At 37.4% G+C, this 27325-nt stretch overlaps 1 protein-coding gene across 2 annotated transcripts; it reads left to right on the top strand.

Annotated features, from left to right (window-relative positions):
- Nucleotides 1–2517: 2517 nt before the first annotated feature.
- taok2a (TAO kinase 2a) lies at nucleotides 2518–25310 on the top strand. Of its 2 annotated transcripts, none has more exons than XM_058769002.1 (20): nucleotides 2518–2993; nucleotides 8757–8897; nucleotides 8974–9045; nucleotides 9146–9247; nucleotides 9323–9368; nucleotides 9596–9692; nucleotides 9826–9939; nucleotides 11847–11938; nucleotides 12338–12431; nucleotides 14772–14853; nucleotides 16928–17095; nucleotides 17246–17452; nucleotides 17537–17665; nucleotides 17766–18002; nucleotides 18373–18501; nucleotides 18691–18894; nucleotides 18980–19219; nucleotides 19773–19985; nucleotides 20431–20613; nucleotides 22363–25310. In XM_058769002.1, exons 2-20 carry the CDS (start codon nucleotides 8766–8768, stop codon nucleotides 23260–23262), a joined length of 3441 nt encoding a protein of 1146 aa, XP_058624985.1. In that variant the 5' UTR covers nucleotides 2518–2993; nucleotides 8757–8765; the 3' UTR covers nucleotides 23263–25310. The 2 variants fall into 2 exon arrangements, with proteins under 2 accessions (XP_058624985.1, XP_058624984.1); XM_058769001.1 differs by having other exon boundaries at nucleotides 19773–19994.
- The last annotated feature ends 2015 nt before the right edge of the window (nucleotides 25311–27325 follow it).

Below are 27325 nucleotides of genomic sequence, written 5' to 3'. Positions count from 1 at the left end.
AGCCTTAGTCTAGTTTTACCGGTTTTATTACTGTGGACAAACCTGAATATTTCTCTCAGGAAAAAACATTTCCTCAAGGCCTGGGTGATGATCTCATGTGATTCATCAAAAGTATGTCATTATTTCCTTGTATGAGAATCTTGATTATTGCTAATAAATTTCACATTTACCAATTATAAATCTGCTCTTTTTAAAGAACTTCAATAAAGCATTAAAAGGCAATGAATATTTAACAGGAGTTCTTACAGTAAAAAAAAAAAAAAGTAGTAAAAAAATTCAAATTTCATTATTTTCGCAAGCAGTCATAACAACATGCGTACACATTATTCAGTTGCATTGTCATCTAATATCACAAAATATGAAAATATACACAGGACATTTTCTGACAAGTCAATTTTCTTTCAAGATAAACTACCATTAGCTCATACACAGAGCAATACAGTTTTAGTAACTTTTTTTTTTTTTTTTATGTTTAGTGGTAATGAAAATGTGTTTATTTGATTACATCATATTTATGAACATTTTTTTATGTACCCACCATATTAGTCAATATATTTTGGATGTTAAAGTGAAAAAAAAAAGAACTTCACGTTGACACCCTCATTAAAGAGTTCAAAAGTACATTAGTGTAACATATCTGTGTAAAAACATTAGTCTTCACAGAGAGACTGGACCGTGCCAAAACACCTTTTCCCTTAAAGTGCATAGATATCATTACCCCTCCCTTTTCATTATCAGTTTCGTGTTATATTTCACCTTTGTGTCCTTTCATACTCAGTATATCGATGCACTAACACCATTGGTTGAGGTCAAAATTTAAACTGAACTGAGCTGGATAAAGAATTTGCAACCTCAACACTGTTATTGAACTGAATTGACTCGAGCTGAATAATAACATTATTGCCTTCTGTAGAGCTGCTTTACATCTGAATGGCTGCAAATGGCTGCGCCAATTTTTACGGGAAGAAAAAGGTGGATAAAGCAAAGGTAATAGCCAATAAACCCTAGAGATGACCTTAAAAACGGTATAGCTCAGTGAACAAGCCGGCATGTAACATGAAGTGTATGAATACTTCTCTTCTGTTTAAAAGAGCAGTCTGTTTATTATAGCAGTGTTATAATCTAAACTTTAAAGTTGTGTAATGTATCTGACATATCATTTAAGTCAAGTCACCTTTATTTATATAGTGCTTTTAACCATACAGATTGTGTCAAAGCACTCAACAGTATCAAATTGGAGGATAGAGTGTCAGTAATGTATAATGATATGATTAAACACTCAATTTTCAGTTAAAGGCATTTCATTATTGAATTCAGAGATGTTATTGTCTAGCTCAGTTTAGTTTAAATGGTATCTGTGCAATCAAATCGATGATAGTCGCTAGAAATTAAGTGTCCCCAACTGAGCAAGCCAGAGGCGACAGCGGCAAGGAACCAAAACTCCCTCTGTGACAGAATGGAGAAAAAAACCTTGGGAGAAACCAGGCTCCGTCGGGGGGCCAGTTCTCCTCTGGCCAGACGAAACCCGCAGTTCAAAAGTTTATATTTCTATTTTTTATTTTGTTGCAATTTCTAACAATAATAATATTATGTAGTTAGGTATTTTATAATATTTTTAGTTATTTTGTTATATTTTTAGTTTTATTGTATTTATATATATATATATATATATATATTTATTTTTTTTTATTTTTTTTTAATTAATGCCAAAACACTTAATAACAATCATATAACCACAATAATCTCAAAAACAATAGAGGACAAAATACAAAAAAATAATACAAGATAGAAAGTAAAAAATGAATAAATAAATAACCTAAAAACAGACAAATAAATTGCATAAACCAATGTTAAACATTGAAAAAAAAAATTGACTTTTGAATGATTTTTTGTTTTTTATTCCCATCAAAGATAAAATGTAAGAATTGTTATCAACCAGAAAAATTGACAGTATACTGGGTTCTAACCCAAAAATGTACACTTATGAATCAAAAAAATTTCCAAGTATAATAAAAAGATTAACAATATATTGAATGGAAAAGTTAGAGTTATAATAAAAGAAAATAATATCAAAAGTGTTGATACAAATTCTAACTATTTGTTTTATCTGAGAGACACGTAACGTAACTCATTCCATTTTTTTTTTTTTTTACCACAAACACATTCACAAAAAAGAGGTACAATTGTCTCTTTCTAAATCACAGAAAGTACTTTTTTTCAATATTTTGCTTATTAAGTACACTATTACAAGGGTAGCATCTATGTAATATTTTAAATGTGGCTAAATATTTGTGTGGAAGAGACCAAGCAACATTGTACAATGCCATCCATTTAAAAGAAGACGCTGGAATAGCTTTTCTGTTGATATGATTTCGAGCAAAGCGGTTATTGAAATTGTCCTCAACAATCAACATCTAACATATCATTGTATGTTTATTGTTCAAGCTCAAAAAAATTGTCCTTATCAAGATGGCAGATTCCCAACGCCACTCTTCACCGGAAACACACGGCAAAATAATTTTGACCTTCCTTCCGGTTGGCTCCCGCCCCACGTAGCCATTTTGCGTTTCCTGGACAAAAAAAGGGGGTTAGGTAGAAAGACAATCAGACACATAATTAAATCAGTCTTCAAATCATACCGAGAATCAAAAGTGCGGATGTAACTGTGCAATATGATAGGCGCGGGAGCGGGCGAGCAGGTACACCAGCCGCGGCCCGTATTCAAAGAAGAAACCTTTGGCTAGCTGGCTAACGATTCGTTAGCGAAAGAGTGAGATAAAGACTTCATAGACACTAAAGTGTTGTACGACATTCATAATTATCATATTATACTCTTAAGTACGCTAGAAGGCGGACGTTGGTAGAAATATGGACCTTGTGTTGATTTGAAACGTCGCAGCGGACAAAAACAGCAAACGCCACGGTTATTTGCGGAGGAAGCCGGATAACTGTTTATTCACAGGGAATAAAGAACAGGATCGCAGCACACCACGGTAAGACAGTCTGTTTTATTTGAAAACTTGATTTGATTACATAATGGTGATTGTGAGGCATTTATAGCTGCATAAAATTCAGGCTTTCGCTGTTGACAGACGCTCATCTTGAGCCTGTCATGAACTAACGTTAGCCGGACATCTTCCATCATTACAGCGTAACCATGGGTTTGCACTAAAATCATAACTGCTCCACTTTAAGTTAGTGGATATGTCTCAAAACCCAGTGAGCACCGGACACAATATTTTGTCTCCAATACTCCAAAATGCAGTTTTGAGAGACAGCCGGTGTGTTTCTCTATTGTTTAGTTTCCCTTTTCCAGCAGAACACCGGAAACTGATTCTGCCCCCATCCCTAATTAGCATTTATACAATAGTATGCAAATTATCACACTTTTTTAAAGCTCTTGACAATTCATTCAGCCCCGAGGCCAACAAAAGTGCTGCACTGCACACAAAGTCCACAGAAGAGGTTTTAATGGTGTGAAAGGTGTGCTTCAACTGCACAAACACATTATGGACTTGAGTGCACTCTGTGGGTGGAAGGAAGAACATTACTGGGTACCATTTAAGTACAATAATGGCACATCAGGCTAAGTCTAATCAATACTTGATATTTATTGTGTAACGTTAGAAGACTGTCAAAGACCTTATCAATACTTTGTGAGGATGCACTTCTCAGTCTTGGTTGCTGCAAGTTTTGGATGACACACCCAGGTCTTGGAGCCTCTATGTGTGAACTGACGATATGAATCAGGTGGGGTTAATGGATGCTTCATCCAAAAATGAAAATGCTTTCATCAATTACTCACCCTAATCCAAGCCTATATTAAGATATAATGAAGATATTTTTTTAATAAACCTGATATATTTTACTCCTTCAATTGAAAATCCATGTGGCTAAAACTTTCATAAAAGTTCATAAAAGACATGGTAAACATGATCTATAAGAAGAAGAAGAAAATCAGTCATCTATCATTGATTTATACGATGAACAGATTTAATTGAGGTTTTTATTCACATTTAAACAATTAATCAGTGTTTTATTAGGATTTTTTTTTTTAAATCAAAGTTTGGGTTGCATTAACTTCAAGTTAAGGGTCAGAAAGCTCTTAGGTTTTTATTAAATATCTTCATTTGAGTTTAAAGATGAAGGAACGGGTTTGGAATGACGTGAGAGTGAGTCAATGATGACCGAATTTTCATTTTTGAATGAACCATCCCTTAAATATACAGATTTCCAAAATGTGCAGGGTTTGAGGATTGAGAACTACTGCTCTAAAGAGTCGTATTATAGGTTGGGTTGTGCTGTGGGTTTTCCCTTAGATCTTACGTGAACCTCCTTTCTTTAAACAGGAAATGCAAAATAGGCTTCTCCATCCCATAGACCCCCACCACCCTGTAATCATGCTGTTTGAAGCAAAGGAAGTACTGGTGATCCACAGAGCTCAAATGGCATGTGCTTCTCCTTGATGTATTTTCTAGTCTTCATTACAGCAACCAGAAATTACAAAAGATTCCTATGCCGCTAAAAGCTTTGAAACTCAGATGAACTTGTTTTGGCTTTTACTTTCTTGCTTGTCTCCCGTGGTGTGATTGAGTCACCGTCTGACTTATTGTGCAGGGGTGTCTGGTTGAAGTATTATATTTCGATCTGAGTGTCTGTTTTCTGAGCTGATTGTCCCAACATGTGTTCGTTGGGAACTGCCATGTCTATCATTGGTCCTTTGTGCTCCATGTCAAATATGTTCTGAATTGGCATGAAATGAAAATTATTTACTGAATGTCTGTAATTGATCTTATTGTGAACAACCGCGCATGTCTCATTTATTAAAACATGTTTGGCCTTGTAGTGTTCAAAGTGTCTTAATGCAACTTTCTAGTGAAATCTACAGGATTCTCTCTGGTGGCATATGTAGGACTTCTCAAATCATTTAGTCCAGTTAAAACCCGTCCCTGCAAGCAGCTCAAAATCCAATCAACAACCAGTGAATAGAACCCACCCTACATTTTAGTTTTTCGATAATCTGTTGCAGTCTATTACAGAAGAAAAGGTATGTTTAATTCAGTAATATCACAACTTTTAAAGCCAATGGACCCTAATCGAAATGGACCCTCTTTGCTTTCTTAATGCGTGTTATTTCTTTTACAAACAGTGTTGTCTTAGTATTCTTTTATACAAGGAAACAACTCTCCTTTTTCTACAGATATCACAGATCACCATTTTTCAACCCCCTTCCCTTCAGCCATCTGGCTCCATTGTCAATTCCCAATAGATCACATCAAGTCCCACCCTACGTTTTCCCATTTAATATCGTGTTTCATTCAGAAACTTGTCAGATTACAGAGGTAAAAATAGGTTTTGAACAGTCCATGTTGACTTTATGGACCTCACCCATCTCTTAAATTAAATATCTGCGTGGTTTCTATTCATTTACTTGTCTTTGAAATGTATTGAGTTTAAATCTTCATGTCTAGACTCAGACTGACAGTCTGTTGTGTTGTTAAATCGCAGTTTAGTATGTGACATTGTGGTGTTTCAGATTTTAATATTTGTGAATTGATACAACAGCTCAGTGTTTGTGATTTTTACAGTTCTGCAACAGACTCAGTGAAGTCAGGAAAGGTGATAGAGTGTGGAAAACTGTTTGGATCGTATCTATTTTCTTATAAAACCTTGAGCCTCAAGAGCCAGTGAAGACATCAAGATAAGAGCAAAAGAATCTCAAAAATGGCAAGTCTCCACCTGTCTGATAAGCAAACTAATGTGAGAATGTCTTCATAGTCTTCATGTTTGAGTGTTTTTTTCATTTGAGTTTAGATGGGCTGCTACCACCCAGTAAACATTTAGATCAGATTTCAGTATCGATCATCACCAGAGCATGGAGGTCATGTGAATGGTTTCATCGGGTCAGGTTTCTGCCAAAAAGTTTTTGTAAATCATGAGAATATTTTTCACGCATTTTTGTTTTATTGAAGTGCTTCTTGTAGCTGTTTTAGAGTAACAATTAATGGGGTTTAAAAAAAAAGAGGAAAATTACAGTAACAAGAAACAGAAAAAAGGAAATTGCATTGACATTGCTTTTACTAATTTACCATAATTTTTAGCCTTGCAAATTAACAAAATGATTATTAAATATTTTAAGTTAACCAAAGAAGTAACCAGCAGATGAATAATTTACCAGAATAGTTAATTGCTTCACTATAATTTAGCCCAAAATAGTTTTTCACTCCCTCACAAACATTGTACTGAACCACTCAGCCTGAAGCCCGAATACATATTTACGTTTCAACTGTGCATAATGTGTGAATTTGAAATGCATATGCAAATGAGGATGTTCTTTACATTTTGAGAAGCGTGTGTACTTTATGGATTGTGTTTAAATGTAAATTAACCAGATGTGTGACGTGTCGAACGATGGTCTGTTTTTCTTCAAAATATTTGGCAGTATTCAAACAATTCACACCGTGCAAACAAACTGCATTGGATGTGCTAACATGAAGAAGATGAAAAAGAAGGAACGCCACATCTGATTTTGAATCATCCAACCAGGGCAGATTACTGCATCTTCATTATTAATGCGCAGCACCGAGTCTCACAACTTCTAAGTGGGTCACAGACTTCTGAGTCTTTTATGGTGTGCTGCAGAAGCCAGATTGTGGCATATATGCCAAGCCAGAGAAGAGGTGAGAGGAGTTCACAAGTTTAGAGTGGCATTTTGATTATTTTCACACTTGGTTCCATTTCCAAAAAAACATTTTCACCCCAACCAAACGGTTTTTTTTTTTTTTTTTTTTTGTTTAGAAATATGCCATTTGCCTGCATTTTGGTTCAATTTTTTACTTCATTGAATTTATTTATTTATTTATTTTTTCTTCTACTTTAGCCCAGTTGAGACTACACAATTTTTTGCTGGGCATGTGGTTTTGAGTCCTAAAATCTTGTCGTGTCGTGAACAAGAAACATGTCAGACTGCACGACCATTACCCAACCATTCATCGTTTACCATCTTTATCAACATGCATGCTGTCATCGATAGAGCGGGACTAGAGCGGTGACATGAGCGTAAACAAACAACAAACATCCACTGTAAAGCGCAAAAAAATTGAAAACCTGACAGTAGACCTACACTGTGAACCTACACTGGTCTCACGGTTCAGTTCGATTACGATTATCATGTCATTGATTTGGTTCAATTCGATATCACGATGCACTGCATCCTCAATTTTCAACTTTACTTCGCATGTATACAATTTTGTCAATAAATACAAGCAGTCAGATATATAAACTGAACCTTTAATTTTACCTGCTCAAAGTAAACATGCTTCTTGAATGTATCAAACAAAACTCCAGTCTGGGCACAGAAGCCAACAGGAGCATTTAGAACAAATACACAAAAGTAATTACTAAAAGTATAATGTGAGGTATTGTACTTTATTGTAAAACATTTAAATATTAACTAGTTTTGGTGGTATTACCTCCATCATATTTTATTTGTGCATGACATGATTTACACACAGCGTCTCCAGGTCGTGCTCACCAGGTTGTTCATAAAAGCCAAAAAGTGCCCAGATATCGGCTTTTAAAGTAGTTGGAGCATTTTTTATTACTCACACTCGCGTCTCTGCCCTCTGCCATTGTATGCTACCGTGACAAAGCACGTATGTGACAAATGACGTCAGAAAAGCAGCAGTAAATTATAATTGCTTATGGTCTATTACTGAACCGATACAGAATCATCCTCGTCTGCTTCGCGATGCATCGTAGAAACGATTAATTTCGACACCCCTAGGCTTTACACTGCCATTCAAAAGATTTAAAAAAATGTTTTAAGTTTATGCTCACCAGTGCTGCATTTAATTGATCAAAAATGCAGTATAAACCGTAACCGTAATTTAAATTTTTGCAGCTAAAAAATTACTGAAGTGATCAATTAACGGTTACTTAATTGAGTAATCTGATAATATAATAATAATAAAATAAATTGCACATCATGCCAAATGTTTTTTCCCAAACAAATGTGTAAATTTACAGCTTGAAATGACACTTTTTGACGGGTAAATCAAGCTGTACATAGCCTATGTCTTAACCATTGTTGTTTGTCTATGATAGTGTGGTCACTTAATAGTTTCACCCTGCATAACAATGTAGACTGCACCTATAACTAAAATGTGGATTTTGTTCCTCATATTTTCAGTCTGTTAACTTGGTACAAGGAATTGATGTCACATGGTGTTTTGGGAAGAAAACTTAATAGCATCTTAGACAAACCAGTTTGTGAATTTAGTACTGAGATAAAAAGTCAATAGGTGTCTTGCAGTAGGGACAGTATGTTCTTGATTCAAATCACTCATGTTACTAAGGCTACATCAAGGTCAATATCTTACTATTTAAACTATATATCATCTTAAAGGTGGTGCCTGGAGCCATTTTACTGGTTTTATTCATTTTGGATGTAGGGCTGTCATGATTACTCTATTTAACTTGAGTACTCGGTTTTAAAAAAAAATCCTTTATTACAATTAAAAGTAATCAGTAAAGTAATTCCCCGATTAATAGTCATGATAATTGGCCGATTTCCAGAATAATCAATAATGACAGCCCTAAGAGTAAGTCCTGAGTTATGTATAAGTAAAGATACGACCTGTAGTTGAGACTCAATGCCTTGTTTTTGTGATGTTGCAGATAAACAGAATTCAACACAATTGCTTATGTGGCATACATAGTTACACATTTTATCTCTCTATTTCTCTCCATCCCAGGAGCCAGTCATGCCTGCCAGTGTGCGTACTGGGACCCCAAAGGACTCAGAGGTGTCTGAGCTCTTCTACAGGGATGATCCTGAGAAGCTGTTCACTGATCTCCGCGAGATCGGTCATGGCAGCTTTGGAGCCGTGTACTTTGTAAGCAAGCCACGCCAATATTTGTGTGCCATGGACATTTGTGTACTAGCTCTGTATGACCATATTTTTCTTTCAGGCTCATGATGTACGTTCCAACGAAGTGGTGGCCATCAAGAAGATGTCGTTCAGTGGCAAGCAGTCTAACGAGGTCCGGATCAAAATACAGTTTGAGTCTCTGTAGTACTGAATCAGACTGTTTAAAACTCACAAATCATGTTTTTACTAATGCTTGGTGTGTTGGTCCCCAGAAATGGCAGGACATCATAAAGGAGGTGAAGTTCTTGCAGAAGCTCAGACACCCCAATACTGTCGAATACAAAGGGTGCTACCTCAGAGAGCACACAGCATGGGTAAGCACGTATGCATATGTATGTGAGTGACGTGTTTGTCTGCCGTGTGCTAATGTTGTCTGTCTCTCCTGTTAGCTGGTGATGGAATACTGTCTAGGATCAGCCTCTGATCTTTTAGAGGGTGAGTAGTTCATGTTTACCCTTCCTCACGTCCTCCTTTCTTTTCAAATAAAGCTGTTATGCTCTCCCTCAGCCGCCCTGTCTGACATTAGAGGTGTCCGTTTATATTTGCTGTGCTGTAGTTGTACCATCATCAGTTGGTATATGCAGGTGTAAATATTGTAAGCATCAGGTTTCTGGATTGTGTTATTTCCCCACTGTGAAATATTTTGTCTTTTTATCCTACAGTGCATAAAAAGCCTCTGCAGGAGGTGGAAATAGCTGCTATTACCCACGGTGCACTTCAGGGCCTCGCCTACCTTCACTCTCATAACATGATACACAGGTGAGACCCTTCCTGCTTTCTGTTTTTATCTTTACATCAGCTCGCTTTGTTGAAGTTTCTCAGCTTGTTGTCAATAGATTTTTTTCAGTGCTGAAAGATGCATAGGTCTTTATTTCTGTTTTTCTTTTTCCAGAGATGTGAAGGCAGGTAATATTCTGCTAACTGAGCCGGGTCAGGTGAAGCTTGGAGATTTTGGCTCTGCCTCAATTGTTTCTCCTGCCAACTCTTTTGTGGGTACACCTTACTGGTAAGTTGTAAATGCAATTGATTATTTGGTTGAAGGGACTATGTTCTATGATTTGATTTTACTTGAAGTCATCTTATAATTATAGTCAGGGTTTCTTCTCCTAAATGAGCATACGCAAGTAATTATAGCATTTTTATACACCGATATAACAATGCACTGCAGTTTAAAAGTTTGGGATTAGTAAGATCAGTAAGAAATTAATACTTTCATTCAGCAGGGAAACAAGTCCTTGGAAGTTAACGTACTTGCATTGTTACAAAAAAATATATATTTCAAATAAATGCTATTCATGTAAACATTGAATTCCTCAAAGGTATCACAAATGATATCACAATTTCCACAATAATATTGAGTAACACAACCATTTCCAAATAATGGTAAGATTATGTTCATAATAATGTTTATTGTGCTCTTTTAAAAAAAAAATAATAATCTAATTAATGCAAATAGGTAAGCATAAGAGACTTCTTTTAAAGGGATAGTTCACTCAAAAATGAGAATTTGACGTTTATCTGCTTACCCCCAGGGCATCCAAGATGTAGCTGACTTTGTTTCTTCAGTAGAACACAAACGAAGATTTTTAACTCAAAACGGTTGCAGTCTGTCAGTCATATAATGGCAGTCGATGGGACTCGTAGCTTTGAGAGTCAAAAAAACATACACAGACAAAACCAAATGAAACCCTGCGGCTCGTGACAATACATTGAGGTCTTAAGACACAAAACGATCGGTGCAAGAAACTGAACAGTATTTATATCATTTTTTACTTCTGATCCACCACAATGTCCAACTGTCCTGAGCGCGTTCACAACAGCCGGCGCGTGATGCGTCAATGTGCTTTGGCATAGTAGACGCATGCGCAGAAGCAATCTGTCGCATGTATGCGTCACTCATTGTTTACACCGTCACGCGCCGGCTGTTGTGAACGTGCTCAGGACAGTTGGACATTGCGGTGGATCAGAGGTAAACGACCTCTTAAGACCTCAATGTATCATCACGAGCCGCAGGGTTTAATTTGGTTTTGTCTGTGTATGTGTTTTTTTTTTTTACTCTCAATGCCGTGGATCCCATTGACTGCCATTATATGACTGACAGACTGCAACGGTTTGAGTTAAAAAATATTCATTTGTGTTCTACTGAAGAAACAAAGTCACCTACATCTTGGATGCCCTCGGGGTAAGCAGATAAACATCAAATTTTCATTTTGGGGTGAACTATCCCTTTTAAAACATTTTCTCACCAACCCCAAACCTTTGAACAGTAGTTTCAAAGAAACTTTTAATGCACCACACAGAGACTAACAGAGATTAACATTTTGAGTGACAACACACACAAATTTCAGAATCAGAATTTTGAACTGAATCACTGAATTAATATTTACTCCAGTATTTGAACTAATTTGGATAGATGAACTGAATCTACCACTTGTAGCACAATTTATGCTTCTAAAATTTAAATTTGAGATGCTATTGAAATGTCTTAAAAAGATAGTTCCTTTCTTAAAAAAACCTTTGTTCATCTTCAGAACAAAAATTAAGATTTTTTTTTGATGACATCCAAAAGCTTTCTGACTCTCCATGGACAGCAACGCAACTACCATGTTCAAGGTCCAGAATGGTAGTAAGAACATTGTTTAAAAAGGTCCATGTGTCATCAGTGATTAAACAGTAATGTTATGTTACGTTAAAACATTTCATGGCCAAATAAAAAGCACATTAAAATTATTGTAGCAGTTACATTCCTGGCCATAAAACCTGTGTTTTTTGGTCCATAAATGGGCTGGGTGAACTGGGAAGAACCTGCGTTGTGAATATGAAAGTGTGTCTGTGCAGTAGATTGTGCTTTTATTTATTTCAAAAGAGCAAAGACAGTCCTGTTTAAAATGGTCCGTCCCCTCTCGTGTTTAGGATGGCCCCAGAAGTGATTCTAGCCATGGATGAGGGGCAGTATGACGGGAAGGTGGACGTCTGGTCTCTTGGCATCACCTGCATTGAACTAGGTTTGTGATGTTTTGAAACTGATACATGACTTCCCATCTGCCACTGACCCCTGAAACGTCAGGTCATGTTGAGTATTAAAGGGGTTTATTTAGACCAGCGTGTTTTGCTGCTTGCGAGTCTGTGTTGTGTCTATGTCTTTTGCTAGGGAAAGGGATTTGGATTTTAGTGTCTAAGCTGCTTTGGGTTGTAAGCTAACTTCTACTCTTTCTCTTGGTCACACCCTCTCTTTCCATCACCCTCAGCCTCCCGGCGTTTTCATTTATACACTCATACCTCTTATTCTCTGTGTCACTGCAGCACTAATTCTGATTTCCCATCCTTTTGTTCTGACTTAATTCTTTTTGTGTGTGTGTGTGTGTTTGCTCTGGTTTTATATTTCTATTTGTCTTTCTCTCTAGCTGAAAGGAAGCCACCCTTGTTCAATATGAATGCTATGAGTGCCTTATACCACATTGCGCAAAATGAAAGCCCTGTCCTGGCATCAAACCACTGGTGAGAACTTTGGTCTAGATGTTTTTTTTTTGTTTTTTTCTGTTCTTTCATTCTCTTAACTGTTTGGTTTAGTCTTTTTCATCTGCATTTGCAATCAATTTATTTGTTTGATTTGCAATTTGTGGGTAAACTTTTATTTTATTAGCTGTTAAGTATATAATTCAAATTTAGTGTTTAGTGTTACACAACAGCAGCTACATATACAGGTGCATCTCCAAAAATTTGAATATCGTGGAAAAAAAAATTTCTTGAAACGTTTATATATTCTAGATTCATTACATGTTAAGTAAAACATTTCAAAAGTTTTTTTAATTTTGATGATTAGAGCTTACAGCTCATGTAAGTCAAAAATCTAGTATCTCAAAATATTAGAATATTTCCTAAGATCAATAAAAAAAAAAAAAAGATTTGCAAAAGAGAAAGGTTCAAGTTCTTTAAAGTATGTTCATTTATGCCCTCGATACTTGGTCGGGGCTCCTTTAGCACAAACTCCAGCATCAGTGAGGTGTGGCATGGAAGCGATCAGCCTGTGGCTCTGCGGAGGCACTATTGAGCCTTCATCTCGTCTGGATTCTTGGATCGATTGTTTCTCATCTTTCTCTTGAAAATATCCCATAGATTCCATATGGGGTTCAGGTCAGGCATGTTGGCTGGTCAATCAAGTACAGTAATATCATGGTCAGCAAAGCACTTGGAAGTGGTTTTGTCACTGTGGGCAGGTGCTAAAGTCCTGCTGGAAAAGGAAATCAGGAAATCTCCATAAAGCTTGTCAGCAGATGGAAGCATAAAGTGCTCCAAAATCTCCTGGTAGATGGCTGCATTGACTTTGGACTTGATTAAAACACAATGGACCAACACCAGCAGACGTCACGGCACCCCAAATCATCACTGACTTCGGAAACTTGCACTGGACTTCAAGCAGCTTGGATTCTGTGCCTCTCCAGTCTTCTTCCAGACTCCAGACCTTGATTTCCAAATGAAATGCAAAATTTACTTTTAAAAGTAAAGATGACTTTGGACCACTGAGCAACAGTCCAGTTCTTTTTCTCCTTAGCCCAGGTAAGATGCTTCTGACGTTGTTTCTGTTTCAGAAGTGGCTTGGTAGCTCTTTTCCTGAAGACGTCTGAGCGTGGTGACTCTTGATGCACTGACTCCAGCTTCAGTCCACTCCTTGTGAAGCTCTCCCAAGTGTTTGAATCAGCTTTGCTTGACAGTATTCTCAAGCTTGTGGTCATCCCTGTTGCTTGTACACCTGGGATGGTCATTTATTCAAACTCAAATGTAAATATTCTAATATTTTGAGATACTGATTTTTGACTTTCATGAGCTGTAAGCTCTAATCATCAAAATTAAAACAAAAAACTTTTGAAATGTTTTCCTTTACATGCAATGAATCTAAAATATATGAAAGTTTCACTTTTTGAAATAACTTACAAGAAAAAATGAACTTTTTCACGATATTCAAATTTTTTGAGATGCACCTGTGTGTGTTTATATGGGTAGTTGACAAATAAAAATTGGACTGTCATATGTTGTGACATAGCAAAAATGTAGAAAAAAAACCCTCTTTACATACAAATAACATGAGAAAAATGTATCTTCATTCTTAGTTACAAATAGCATTAGAGAGGTTTATCTTCAATGTTAGATTGTTTTTATTTTTATGCACCTGTACACAATGCACACACATGAATGTAAAGAAAACAATAAATACAGTGATTTATTGTAATAAATCATCCATAATCAACGTGTCCATGGACTATGTACCTGTAATGAAAGGGAATGTTCTCTGATTTTGAGAAAAAAACAAGAGGAGATTTTGTAAAGATAAAACTCCAGTTTGGGTTTGATGCTCTAGAAGTTAGGTTGAGCTGTTCGTCTTTATTCCAGCTGCTCTCTCTCTCTACTGAGAGACCCTTATGCAAAGCTTTTGACTGCCGTGAGGAGGAGAAACTGATAGAGGTCATACACTGCCGCACATGAGGTTTTGAGGATTTTCAGATTCAGTGGCTTCCTCTCTCATTCATAATCCGGTCTAAAAGCATCCGTCAGATGGGGAAAATTTCTATTCACACTGTAAATCACTGCAGTAAAACAGTCTGAAAAAAAAGCAGCATAATCAAGTGCTTTTGTACAGCTCAATTAACTGGAAGTTGCTGGCTGGACGACTTCCACAACAAATTTCAAAATGGCTGGGCAGCCCGTGTCCACTTGTCTATTGAAAATAAGGTTAATATTAAATTTTAATTTTATTGCAGTGTCATGTTTTCTGTATATTTGCCTTTTATGTGTTTTCTGTGTGTTTAACTTTTCCTTTGTCGCTCCCTCTCTTTAATGCAGGTCAGACTACTTCCGTAACTTTGTGGACTCTTGTCTTCAAAAGATCCCTCAGGACAGGCCTACCTCAGATGTGCTGCTCAATGTGAGACTTGAACACACTGACACACACACTTACACTTTCTGAATCTGTTTTCATTATGACATTCACACATTTTCTCTCCCTCTTGGAATTTTTGTTTCTGCTAGGTCTGTAGGGGTGTGCGATTTTATATTATTATTATTTTTTATGAAAAAATTTAATTACCGGTAATATCAAAATTAAAAGAAATAAACATTTTAAATATATCAGTCTGTGTGTAATGAATGAATATAATAGTTTCACTTTTTGAATGGAATTAGTGAAGTAAATCAACTTTTGATGATATTCTAATTATATGACCAGCACCTGTATGTGTGTGTATATATATATATATATATATATATATATATATATATATATATATATATATATATATATATATATATAAAAAAAGCTTATGTTTGTAAATGGCACTTTTAAAAAAATGTTTTTTATATCTGACACTTAGCATCAGTCAGTCAAGCATTATAATCTGATATTATGATAATTTAGCATTATATGATGATATAACTTTAGTAATTATTTGTCATGTTGACTGAACTTAGGACTGGTAGTGGTGCTTAAGATATTGTTTGTCATTTAGTGTTTCGATTTAAAAAAAAAAAAAAGGGGAAAAACCCTAAAAATACTGATAAGATAACAAAACTACTACGAATTCTACTACTAATAACAATATAAAACGCACTAAGGATTAATGAGCTGCTGGGTTCATGAATATTAACCACGTTGCCTGCGTTCGCTTGAATTGATTTGCTGAAATCAAAATGGGGACGATAATAGGTGAGCGCCAGCCAATGAGATTGTCGTTTGCGCATTAGTTCCGCCCACTACCAGAGAAACCGGCAGTTCTTCAAAGCTGAAGAATTCCAAAGGAACTCCGTTATTTTGACCGGAAAATACAACAAAGAATATCGTTTACATATAGCGTGTCACTTCTGCATGTTATGAAAGACTCTCTTGCTCTGTATCTTTCTTTGCGCATGTGAGACAAAGCGACGGCGAGCCGTGCGCCTTCACACTAGTTTGCGGTATGTCAAATACTACACTGAGCATCAATTCAGATAAACTGAAAAATAAAATGATGATAATATTATAAATTATAGTAAGGCTGCATTTTATTGTCAGTAACGGTAACGGCGTTGTAACGGGGGAAACAGTAATTCGTTTGATTACTCGTTACTGAAAAAATAACGCCGTTAGTTACGCCGTTTATTTATAACTCCGTTATTACCATCACTGACCACTACTTCCTTAGCCATTGCATATGATCGGTTTAATCTATCAAAGAGCGTTTATGTCTCATCAGCATATTTTTAAGACAGTATGACCTAAATTTGGAGTCATTTGAAAAAGTACACACTACTGTATCATTCAGAGGATTGAGTTCAAAGATTTTTTATGATTACCAAAGCGGCATTTATTTAATCAAAATTCAGTAAAACCAGTAATATTGTGAAAAGTTACAATTTAAAGTAGCCTAACTGTTTTCAATTGTAATGTATTGTAAAATTACTCAACCATTACTCCAGTCTTCAGTGTCACATGATCCTTCAGAAATCATTCTAATATGTTGATTTTGGTGCTCAATAAATGTTTCTTATTATTGATGTTGAATGTTTGGGGAATATAAAGTGCACAAAAACTTACTTTTTTTATTGTTTTTTAACATTATAAATGCTAAATGCTGCTGTACTGAGTCTGAGCAGTAGCAATTATTTGAAATAGAACTCTTTTGTAACATTATGCGTTTCTGTTTTGCAACTTTAACATATGATTGTACAGGTTGCCATTGATTTGTATTATGCAAGAAACAGAATAACAATCACAAGAACAATAGAAAAAGGAGTAATAGTAAAAATAAGAAACAAACAAAAGGTACCTTTACACTAGTGGCTGGTGACTAATAGCTCACACAAATCTTAAGCTGTATTTGTACTAAGGGCAATTGAATCATAAATAGCTATTATTAGTATGACCGATATAACTGCTGATCATCTATCTTTATTACACAATCTCAGTGTGTGTTTAAAGTTCATATATACAGCTCTGTGGTTCACACCATGTATTGCCTTCACAGCACCATTTCCTTTGCCGAGAGCGCCCCCATTCTGTAGTGATGGATCTGATTACGCGCACCAAAGACGCTGTGCGAGAGTTGGACAACCTGCAGTACAGGAAGATGAAGAAGATCCTGTTTCAGGAAACTCTCAATGGCCCCACACAGGAAGGAGGAGAGGAGGAAGAGGTACATCCAAAGGCTTGTCAAGCATTGTCTTTGATCCTTCTGTCCAGTTCTGCCCAGTTTCTGCTCTTTTGTTATATTCTATACTGCAGAAAACAGGAAAAGACCATGACATCTTTTTTTTTTTTTTTGTGTGTGTGTGTGTGTGTGTAGGAAGCAGAGCAGTACCTCTTGCAGACGGGCACGGTGAACAGTATGGAGAGCTCTCAGTCTGTGCCCTCTATGTCCATCAGTGCCAGCTCCCAGAGCTCCTCTGTCAACAGCTTGGCCGATGGCTCCGATGACAGTGCTGAGATGGCCATGATGCAGGAGGGAGAGCAGACAGTCACGTCTAACAGCTCCATCATTCACCGCCCCTCTGTACGTAATCAATGCCATACAGTGCACAATCTTCTGAAACGGTCTTTTCCTCGACTAATTTCTTTTTGTCCATCCGTCTGTCAGGCACGTGATAATATTTATGACGACCCATATCAGCCGGAGATGGAGTCTCCGCAGCAGCCGTCGTCGGCCGCTCGGAGGAGGGTGCACCGAAACCGAGACCATTTCGCCACCATCCGCACAGCCTCTCTTGTGAGCTCCTGACTGACCTGCAGCTCAGAGTCCATTTTTTTTCTTTATATCGGAAGTTAAGATAGACAACCTTCTCTCCCTCTTTTTACTTTCTTTCCAGGTGACCCGTCAGATTCAGGAGCATGAACAGGGCTCAGCTCTGAGGGAGCAGATGTCCGGATACAAGCGCATGAGGAGGCAGCACCAGAAACAACTGCTGGCTCTGGAGAACAAACTCAAGTCTGAGATGGACGAACATCAGCTCAGACTGGACAAAGAGCTGGAGACCCAAAGGAACAACTTTAGCAGTGAAGCCGACAAGTTGAGTAAGAAACATCAGGCCATCCTGGAAAAAGAGGTGAGAAATGACAAGATACTAGACGTTTCACAATCCCTTGTTCTGTTATGAGCAAGAATGGGAATATCATATTCTTATAAAGGCTGCATTTATTTGATCAAAAATACAGTAAAAACAAATATTGTAAAAATAGTTACAATTTTACATAACTCTTTTTATTTAATATATTTTAAAATATAAGTTTGCCATTATTCCAGTCTTCTGTGTCACTTGATATAAATGTTTTTACTGTCACTTTTCATCAATGTAATGCATCCTTGTTGAATAGAAGTATTAATTTCCCCAAAGTTTTGGATGTTAGTATTGTTTATATATATATATATATATTTTATTTATTTATTTTATCTGGTGTTTTTTTTTTTTTTTCCAGATTAAAGCTGCGCAGGCAGAAGAGAAAAAATTTCAACAGCACATACTGAACCAGCAGAAGAAAGAACTCAACAGTCTGCTGGATTCCCAGAAACGCCAGTACAGGCAACGCAAGGAGCAGCTCAAGGAGGTGTGCTGTCAAAGAGTCAACTTTCCTCATGGCTTCATGACTGAATTCAGAGTGGCTCTACTTGATGTAGCATTAAATAATAAATTGGTCAAACTGTTCATGTCTTTGGACTTGCACCATTTTCATCAACCTCATTTTTTTATCCTTTACTTGCTTTTGTCACCCTGAAATCCTTCTCCATGGCAACAGGAGCTGAGTGAGAACCAGTCTACTCCGAAGCGAGAGAAGCAGGAATGGTTGGTGAGGCAGAAAGAGTGTCTGCAGCAGATCCAGGCTGAGGAAGAGGCTTCGTTATTACGGCGACAGAGGCAGTATTACGAGCTGCAGTGCCGACAATATAAGAGAAAGATGCTGCTCGCGAGACACAATCTAGAGCAGGACCTGCTCAGAGAGGTTAGACAAACACATTTATGAGTGCTTTTCCCTTTTCTTTTTTGTTTTCTACGATTGTTTTCTATGTCTTTATTTGTCCCTGTAGGACTTGAATAAACGTCAGACTCAGAAGGATCTCGAGTGTGCTATGTTGTTGAGACATCACGAGTCCACTCAAGAGCTGGAGTTCAGGCAGCTGGGGCTGGTCCAGCGCACTCGGGCCGACTTGATCCGAACGCAGCACCAGAGTGAGCTGGCCAATCAGATGGAGTATAATAAGCGGCGTGAGCAGGAACTCCGTCAGAAACACGCTGTGGAGGTCCGCCAGCAACCCAAGAGCTTAAAGGTGAGGGGATTTTTAGTGTTTGTGAGGTGCACAACAGAGTTGGGCAAAATTGAGAGTTTTTTGACTACGAATGTGAATATCCTGTTGGATTTTAATTTGGAACGAATTGCAAAATGCACAAGAACAGATTATTTCCTAGTTATTATTTTTAAGGTGATTAATTATTATCTAGAACTTTGCTCTAAAGAGCATTTTGGGAATTTAATTTCTTACATGGTCTAAAATCATTAAATCATTATTTTTGTCCAATTTTAATTCTGCTTCATTCAGATGTATTCCAGTGCATCCTGTTTGTTATATAAATTCACACTGAATTGAAATTTAAAAGGCATTCTGAATTCAGATTTTAGTGTTCACTGACTGATGTTTGTTTTTGAAAAGAGTCATGTTTGGCAGTTGCAAGGGTGAGATACCACAAATAACTTCTGTTAACCATCTAAATGACACCTAATCAGACATTTCAGTGATGTAAATACACACCAGAGGAATGGAAGACATTTGTTTGCTTAAATGTTAAGTGCTCAAGTATGTTTCTTGCACTTTGTTCTTTCAGACGAAAGAGCTCCAGATCAAACGTCAGTTCCAAGACACCTGTAAGATTCAGACACGCCAATACAAAGCCCTGCGCAACCACCTGCTGGAGACTACGCCCAAATCAGAGCATAAAACCGTACTGAAGAGACTCAAAGAGGAGCAAACACGTAAACTGGCCATCTTGGCCGAGCAGTACGACCATTCCATCAAAGACATGCTGTCCACACAGGCTGTGAGTAAGGCAAGGAGAGACCATCTTTAATGCTTTGTTTCACTTTCAGTGGTGCACAATCGCAGAATGATGTGCAGAAACCAGAATAATGCATGCATGAAAATACTTACTTGGGTTAATGTCACAGAAACCAGTCAAGAACATTCCCATTCCCATTATCATCAATCTCTTATTGAAATTGTTGGCATTTTAAATCTGCATTAAGTGCTTTTAGTAATGTATCAATTTTTTTTTTGCCTTGTGGACCTAAAATAAGCTTAATTTTCTTTTAACAAAAAATAAAATTATTTCTTTTTTTTTATTTTGAGGTAAAATATGATGGGAAATGTTCTTGACTGGATTCATGAGGTTTTCCCACTTAATCCACAGTTCCTGTACCATACTGGACCTAAATCTCTTTATTGGCTGCTTCTCTACTGATGTCCTGCCTCTGCTTACCTAACAGTTGCGATTGGATGAGACTCAGGAGGACGAGTACCGAGCACTGCGCATGCAGCTGCAGCAGGAATTGGAGCTGCTGAACGCCTATCAGAGCAAAATAAAGATGCACACAGACACGCAACATGAGAGAGAGGTCAAAGACCTGGAGCAGAGGGTGTCTATACGGAGAGCTCTCCTTGAGCAGAGGGTAAGAGAGAAATGGGTTGAATATTCCTGAATGAATTGGTTATGATGGCTCTGTTCAAAAACCTAACGATCTGTCTTAAAGGGATAGTACACCCAAAAATGATAATTCTGTCGTCGTTTACAATGTTGTTCCAAACTAGTGTTAATTTCGTTAATGAAGACCATGACGAAAAATGTTCGTTGATGAGCTTTTTTCCCATGACTAAGACGAGATGACAATAAGGTCATTAAACGCTAACTAAGACTGTATCAACATGCAATTTCGTCTGCGAAATAAGACGAGACTAAAATGTATTCACAAAAATAAAAATTTTACCAAAAACCTCTTTTTATTTTCGTCAAAAAAAGGAGACAAAATGTTAATGCAGACTGCTGTACACGCCTCTACCATGCGAGATTTCATGAGTGTGTTTGCCAGATATCAAGAGTTCAAATCCCCGAATCAGAGCTTCGCTGTTACATGGATACATTTTCTACCCGGTGGTTTGCTTATTTTCAAGCAATCTGGCAACCATGCGCATGTGCTCGCTCCTCATTGTGGAAGCGCTGCTGACGATGATATGACCGACACCGACAAACAAGCGATCTAAATGAAAGTGTCACACAGTGTGTGTTCTGTCATGAGATCTCGACTATATTGTTTGCGATTGTGATTGCTGAATAAATGCACTTACTCAACCGCTGTGGTTTAGAGAAATAGGGTAATAGAGAAATACAGAAATAGGCTATTGCAATTTGAAATGAGTGTAAATACTAGGAATTTCAATGTTATAATAATTTTTTGTTTGTTTTAGCTGTTTTTATAATGTAGACGGAGAGATTGCATAAGTCTTTGGTATTAATTTATATATAATTAAAAGCCTATAATAAAAATAACGAAAGATTTCATTGATTTGAACTTGACTAAACAAAAACAGGACAGGGTTGTCTAAACATGATAACTAAAATGTACATTTGAGTAAGAGTAAATAAAAAATGGCTGCCCAAATGAATACTGTACGGTTAACAATAATCTTATTGCTAAAATGCTAAGACTAAAATGCATCAGTTTTTCTGACTAAAATTAGACTAAAATGCATCAGGTTTTCTGACTAAAACTAGACTAAAATGTTGAGACTTTTAGTCGACTAAAACTTGACTAAATCTAAATAGGGTAAGGTTGACTAAATATGATAAAAACTAACAAGGACATTTTAACACAGGACTAAGACTAAAATTAAAATAGCTGACAAAATTAACACTATTCCAAACCTGTACGAATTTCTTTCTTCTGCTGAACACAAGATAATATTTTGAAGAATATTGGTAACCAAACCATTTCTGGTCCCTGTTGACTTCCAACTTTTCGTTTGGTTACCCACGTTCTTCAAAATATCTTCTTAAATGTTCATCAGAGGAAACTCACTCTTGCAGGTTTGGTGAGTACATGACGACAGAATTATTTATACTAGCTTTCAAAGTTGGGGATTTTTTTTCTTTTTTTAAAGTTATCTTTCTCACCTAGGATGCATTAAATTGATCAAAAGTGACAGTATTACATTTTATAATGTTACAAAAGAATTCTGCAAATATATAATGGTTTATGCAATATTAAGCAGTACAACTGTTTTCAGCAGTGATAATAATATAAATGAAACTTAATTCACAATTGATTTCAATAAGATGACACTATAATACTGTAATAAGCATCAAACGCATAGCCCACTTTTCTCACTCTTTTTCTTTCGGTCACCCTTTTGCCTCTCTTCAGATCGAGGAGGAGATGTTGTCCCTGCAGAATGAGCGCTCTGAGCGAATCCGGGCTCTGCTCGAGCACCAAGCTCGAGAAATTGAGTCCTTCGACTCAGAAAGCATGCGCCTGGGCTTTAGTAACATGGCTTTGAGCGGCATCCCTGCTGAGGCTTACAATCAGGGTTACCCCAACCCTCCCTCATCCGGACCCGGGGGCTGGCCGTCCCGTCCCGTGCCCCGCTCAGGCAGCCAGTGGAGCCATGGCGTCCAAAACTCAGCGGCGCCGCCTTCTTGGCGCAGTCAAAACAGTACAGCCGGCTTCAGCCAAGGGGAGCAAATCTCCAGCCGAGAGAGAGATCGAGAGAGGGATTTAGACGGCATGGGCGCCCGTGGCTTTCCAAGCTCTCGCTCCTCCGCCTCGTCAGCATCGTCTTCGTCCTCGCACCATCACCTCCGCTACATCCCGCAGCAGTACCACCACCATAGCACTCCACACCTGTACCGCGACAGCCGAGAGAGGGAGTGGGGTGGAGGCAGTGGGGGAGGAGGAGGAGGCCACCACCATCACCACTCATCTTCATCCTCCTCTCATGGCCACTCGCACCACATTTCTTCCCATGCCTCTTCCCAGTCCCTTGCTCTCCTCCCTCCACCACCTCCTCCTCCGCCCATCTCCCTTTCCTCATCTTCTCCTCCTTCCTCCTCCTCCTCTTCTTCCTCTCAGAGTGGCTACGGAGGAAGGGGCGAGAGCTTGGCTGTGAGGGGCCCCAGCCTGATGGCTTTGAGAAACAGTCCAGGGCCACTTCGGAGAACAGCCTCGGGCGGAGGTGCCGCAGGTTCGGGCGCAGATGGAGGTTTGAGCCGAAGTACGTCGGTGACGTCGCACATCTCCAACGGATCCCACCTCTCCTACTCGTAGAGGGTCAGACAGGAAGTTCAGATGGTGCAGGTGAACGTTTTGGGGAGAAAAAGCCTTCACGTAGCTCATTTAGGAGTCAAACTGGGAGGTGGAGTGGAGAAACAGTATTTAGATGGGCACACCTTTACTTAAAAGAAGATAGATCTCAGGGTTTTGGGATGCGGGAGGGCTCAGGGTTTAGATCAGGAACAGGAAAGACGAGAGATGTACTGTAACAGGAGCAGAAAGCTATGCTGTCGAGTGTGTGGGAGGGAAGAGATGAAAATAACAAGTGGTGCCAATACTGTAGATTGGGCTCATCCTCAGCCGGTTCATTTTAGTTTAGTTTTATTTTTAAACCGTCAGACAGAACCATTGAATTCTGCTCTTTCATGTCCAGGTATTTTTTTGCACGTCTAAAGGTTTAAGATTTGAACATATTAGAAGACTTTTCCAAGATATTATTTTATACTTAATCCTGGATCATATTAAGCTGAATTCGTCTAGTGCAATTCAATTAAAGACTGGGTTTATTTTTAAAGGGATAGTTTGCCAAAAGTGAAAAATCTGTCATTTATCTCACTCTCACGTTGTTACAAGCCCTACATATTGTTGTTTTTTCATACAACGCAAAAGGAGGATTTTAAAGCAGCCCTTTTCTACGCAACAAGTTCTGTTAAGATCCAAAATAGACCAAAAACACCATAGAAGTAGTTCATTGGAATTTTGTGCTATATTCAGAGTTCTGAAGTTGTCCACCTGCTTTGTTTGAGCAAATTGAAAATTCATTACAAATAGTACATTCATGCATTAATCTTTTTGCAGAACCAAACATGCAACTGTGAACATATGTTACATGGAAAAGAGCTGCATTAAGAGATTTTTCATAATTTATTCACCTGCATGTCCTTCCAAAATTTTGACTATTCTTTCTGTGGAACATGCAAGATATTTTTTGAAATTTGTTCATGCATAGTTAGTCAGTGGTAACCAGTATTCTTCGAATAATGTAAGTCTGTAGGTTTTCATTTTTAGGTGAACTCGCTCTTTCTCTTTTGTGTTTCGCAGATGAAATAATAACAGCATACAGGTTTGAAATGACACAAGGGTGGGTGTACAATGGCAGAATTATTCATTGACTCTGTCTGATGAGTGCAACTTGATTTTGAGCCAGAGGATGACGAGTCCTACTCATGTCAGTTTTACTGCTAACGGGAGCAGAGCGAGCGAGTCGGATGCAATAGAAGGTGCTGTAGCATGTTTCAGGGAGAAGAGGCGTAAACTGAGGAACTAAAAGGGTGATTAAACTGATTTTTGTGTAATTATGTAGATAGCACTAAAACAATACTAAAAGATGTCTGTCAGTGATGGTTTTTAAACTGTACATTTGTATGAGTCAAGGACAGGAGGCAGTTTTTGTTTTTTTATGTTGAATTGATTTTTGTATTCTGTATTCTTTTGTTTATTTTTTTTTAAACGATGCCACATGTCATACTGCCATCTAGAGGCTCAGCTGACCTAAAGCAACTCCGCCCACTGTCCTTATAAGGGCAAGCTGCCATTTAAGTTGCAGTTGGTTTTTACTGGGCTGTAATTCAGTGTCTGTTTTTAGCGTAGGCGTGATAAAATTACTTTTAAAAAGAGATTGAACCTGGCTGGGTTAATAAGCCATTTCCTTGATTGTGTAAATATGATGTACATGTCCAAAAAAGGAGCTGGGTTACAAGTTTCCGTGCATGAGACTGATGTACAGAGACCATTTGTATACAAACATACACAACAGACGTTTATATATGACTTTGAGTATATATGTGTATAATACATCACCTGTCAAAGGTTTGACAGCGAAAGTCGTAAGATTGTTTCCTGTTCAACACTTTTGATCTATATTGTACTTATACAACATGTGTATATACAAGCACTAACTCTTATATAGGGTAATAATAATTTTGCTATGTGAGACGGAAAAAATAGAAACTGTCATTATTGTTACACCTACTACTGCCGCTGTAATATTTGTGTTGTACACTAATTTTTTTTGTTACTTTTTTTTTTTTTTTTTTTTTTTTTAATCAATGCTTACCAATAGGTGGGAAATGTTGGCAGTGTCACAGTAAGAATTTTAAGTCGATATGTTTTAGATTTAAAAAAAACAAAAAAAACAAAAAGGACTACCTATCCCAGCATTCCTTGTTACATCTCAGGGTAGGAGTCTATTGTGCAGTGCGTTGTCAGGAGAGTAGTATTTTAGAGCCAGTATTAAAAACTTGTACAGAACATTTTAAGAGATTTTAGCTGTATAGAACATTTCTAGACGACTGTAAAGTGTCTCAAACACCCCCCTTCGATCCAGCAGGTTTTTTTCCCTCCATTTTCTATTCTGGAATGCATTATTATTTTTGATTTTTTTGGCGCATTTTAAATTTTATGCTCAAAACGGACAAAAGGCATCACAAGCTGTTTACATCGACAACCAAAATCTCCAGCATACCCGTAAGAACGTGGTGAAAGACGAAGCTCGATTTTGCCAGTAATGTTATAAAACCGAAATCTTTTGTGCTCCCTCACTGCCAGCTCTCTATAGACACCAGCGTTCACTCGGACTCTCCCTTCACTCTCCTGAACTGAGGAGACGTGCAGTACCTCACTCCCCTGTGCCTGGCCTATCACCTCTTACTCTGTTTTCAGTGTTCATTCCCAAACACGTTTTCCTCCCAGCACCGCATTCCCCTTATTTCTTTCCTTACTAACATCTATGGACAGAAGAGGAGAAAAAAAAACATCCTCGGCCCATCTGTAGCTCTGGGCTACCATGTAATGTGTTTACAGCAACACATGCTGGATTCTTATTAGTGTATCCTCTCGAGGGGGTGTTTCAGTATCTGGTGGTAGGAAACATAAGGTAAATGTATGAAATTGCTGTCTTCATCCTGCAGTGTTTGAAGAACTGGAAGAGTGTGTGTAGCCTGTGCCGAAATGTATTGCAGAAGTGTGATGTTTGAAAGGGCGATGGAGAGCTTGGTTGTTCAGGGAGCTCTGAAAATAGGCCAAATTACGTTCAGGTGAAATGACTACAGGAGAACTCTTTACACATGGGCTATAGAACTTGTACAGAAAATGATTAACAAGTCATTAAAAAGGATTCAAACAAAATGAGCTTTCTTGTGTGATCTGTCTGGACTAATGCACATTTTGTTTTCAGCTCTAGCCTGTTTTCTGAATGTTGAGAGTGCGCATTGAAGGTAGAGAAAAGACAGTTTCCATAGAGACAGAGGCAATTCTAAATCGGAATTACTGGTTGCTTACAAAAAACATGTTGGTTCTGGTGTAGGGCTATTTTTAGCCCTAGTCACAAAATGATATCATTTATTTGTAGGATATTTTGCAGTTACATTCTGTACATTTGTTTTACTCTGCAGTGTTCTTGTTTAAAGGGCATTGTAATTACATTTTCATCTAAAGATGCATACACAACAGATAAAAATGGTAAGATAATTCTCAGGTTGGAACATCAACGTATCTTCAAAGTTTAAGATGTTCTTTTAAGTGTTCCTTTTATATAATTTTATAAACACTTAAACTAATGTTCCCACATCTTTGCATGGAGGTTTTTGTGATTAACCTGACTTAATAAAAGAACTAATACAAAATGATTACCAGTGAATAACTTGGCTTAATATAAGAACTTATGCAATGCACTGTAATGGTTATGTTGAGGTTTTTATTAGTTAAACCTTCCCAGAATTTTGCAGGAGCTTTTAATGTGAAAACAGTAAGAACTTAAAACATTTTACAGTGGTTAAACGTAAAACTTTTTCTAGTGGTAAAATGTTTGATTTTCTGTAATTATAAACTACATTTTGTAAAATGTAAACAATTGCACTGACATTATTGATAACCTTTTTTTTTTTTTGTATTAAAAAAAAAAAAACTTTGATCCTAATTGGTCTAAATTTAATCTAAATTAAAAGTTGTGAAAGGAAGGGTTAATGCACATTTTATGGAAATACAAAATAAATGCCCCATATTCATATTTATTTAGCACTAATGGCCTACTGACTGTATATTATCCCTTGAATATGCA

The sequence above is a fragment of the Onychostoma macrolepis genome, chromosome 03, assembly GCF_012432095.1.
Source record: "Onychostoma macrolepis isolate SWU-2019 chromosome 03, ASM1243209v1, whole genome shotgun sequence".
In the NCBI taxonomy this organism is placed as follows: Eukaryota; Metazoa; Chordata; class Actinopteri; order Cypriniformes; family Cyprinidae; genus Onychostoma; species Onychostoma macrolepis.
Note: the sequence above shows the minus strand (reverse complement) of the source record. Positions and strands in the feature narration are given on the sequence as shown.

Excerpts from the sequence above, each read along its gene's own strand:
- taok2a (XM_058769001.1), top strand. The coding sequence starts at position 8,766 with ATGCCTGCCAGTGTGCGTACTGGGACCCCAAAGGACTCAGAGGTGTCT. Across the intron at positions 17,453-17,536 it reads CCATCATTCACCGCCCCTCT|GCACGTGATAATATTTATGA; the intron begins GTACGTAATCAA and ends TCCGTCTGTCAG. Across the intron at positions 18,502-18,690 it reads GCAAGGAGCAGCTCAAGGAG|GAGCTGAGTGAGAACCAGTC; the intron begins GTGTGCTGTCAA and ends CCATGGCAACAG.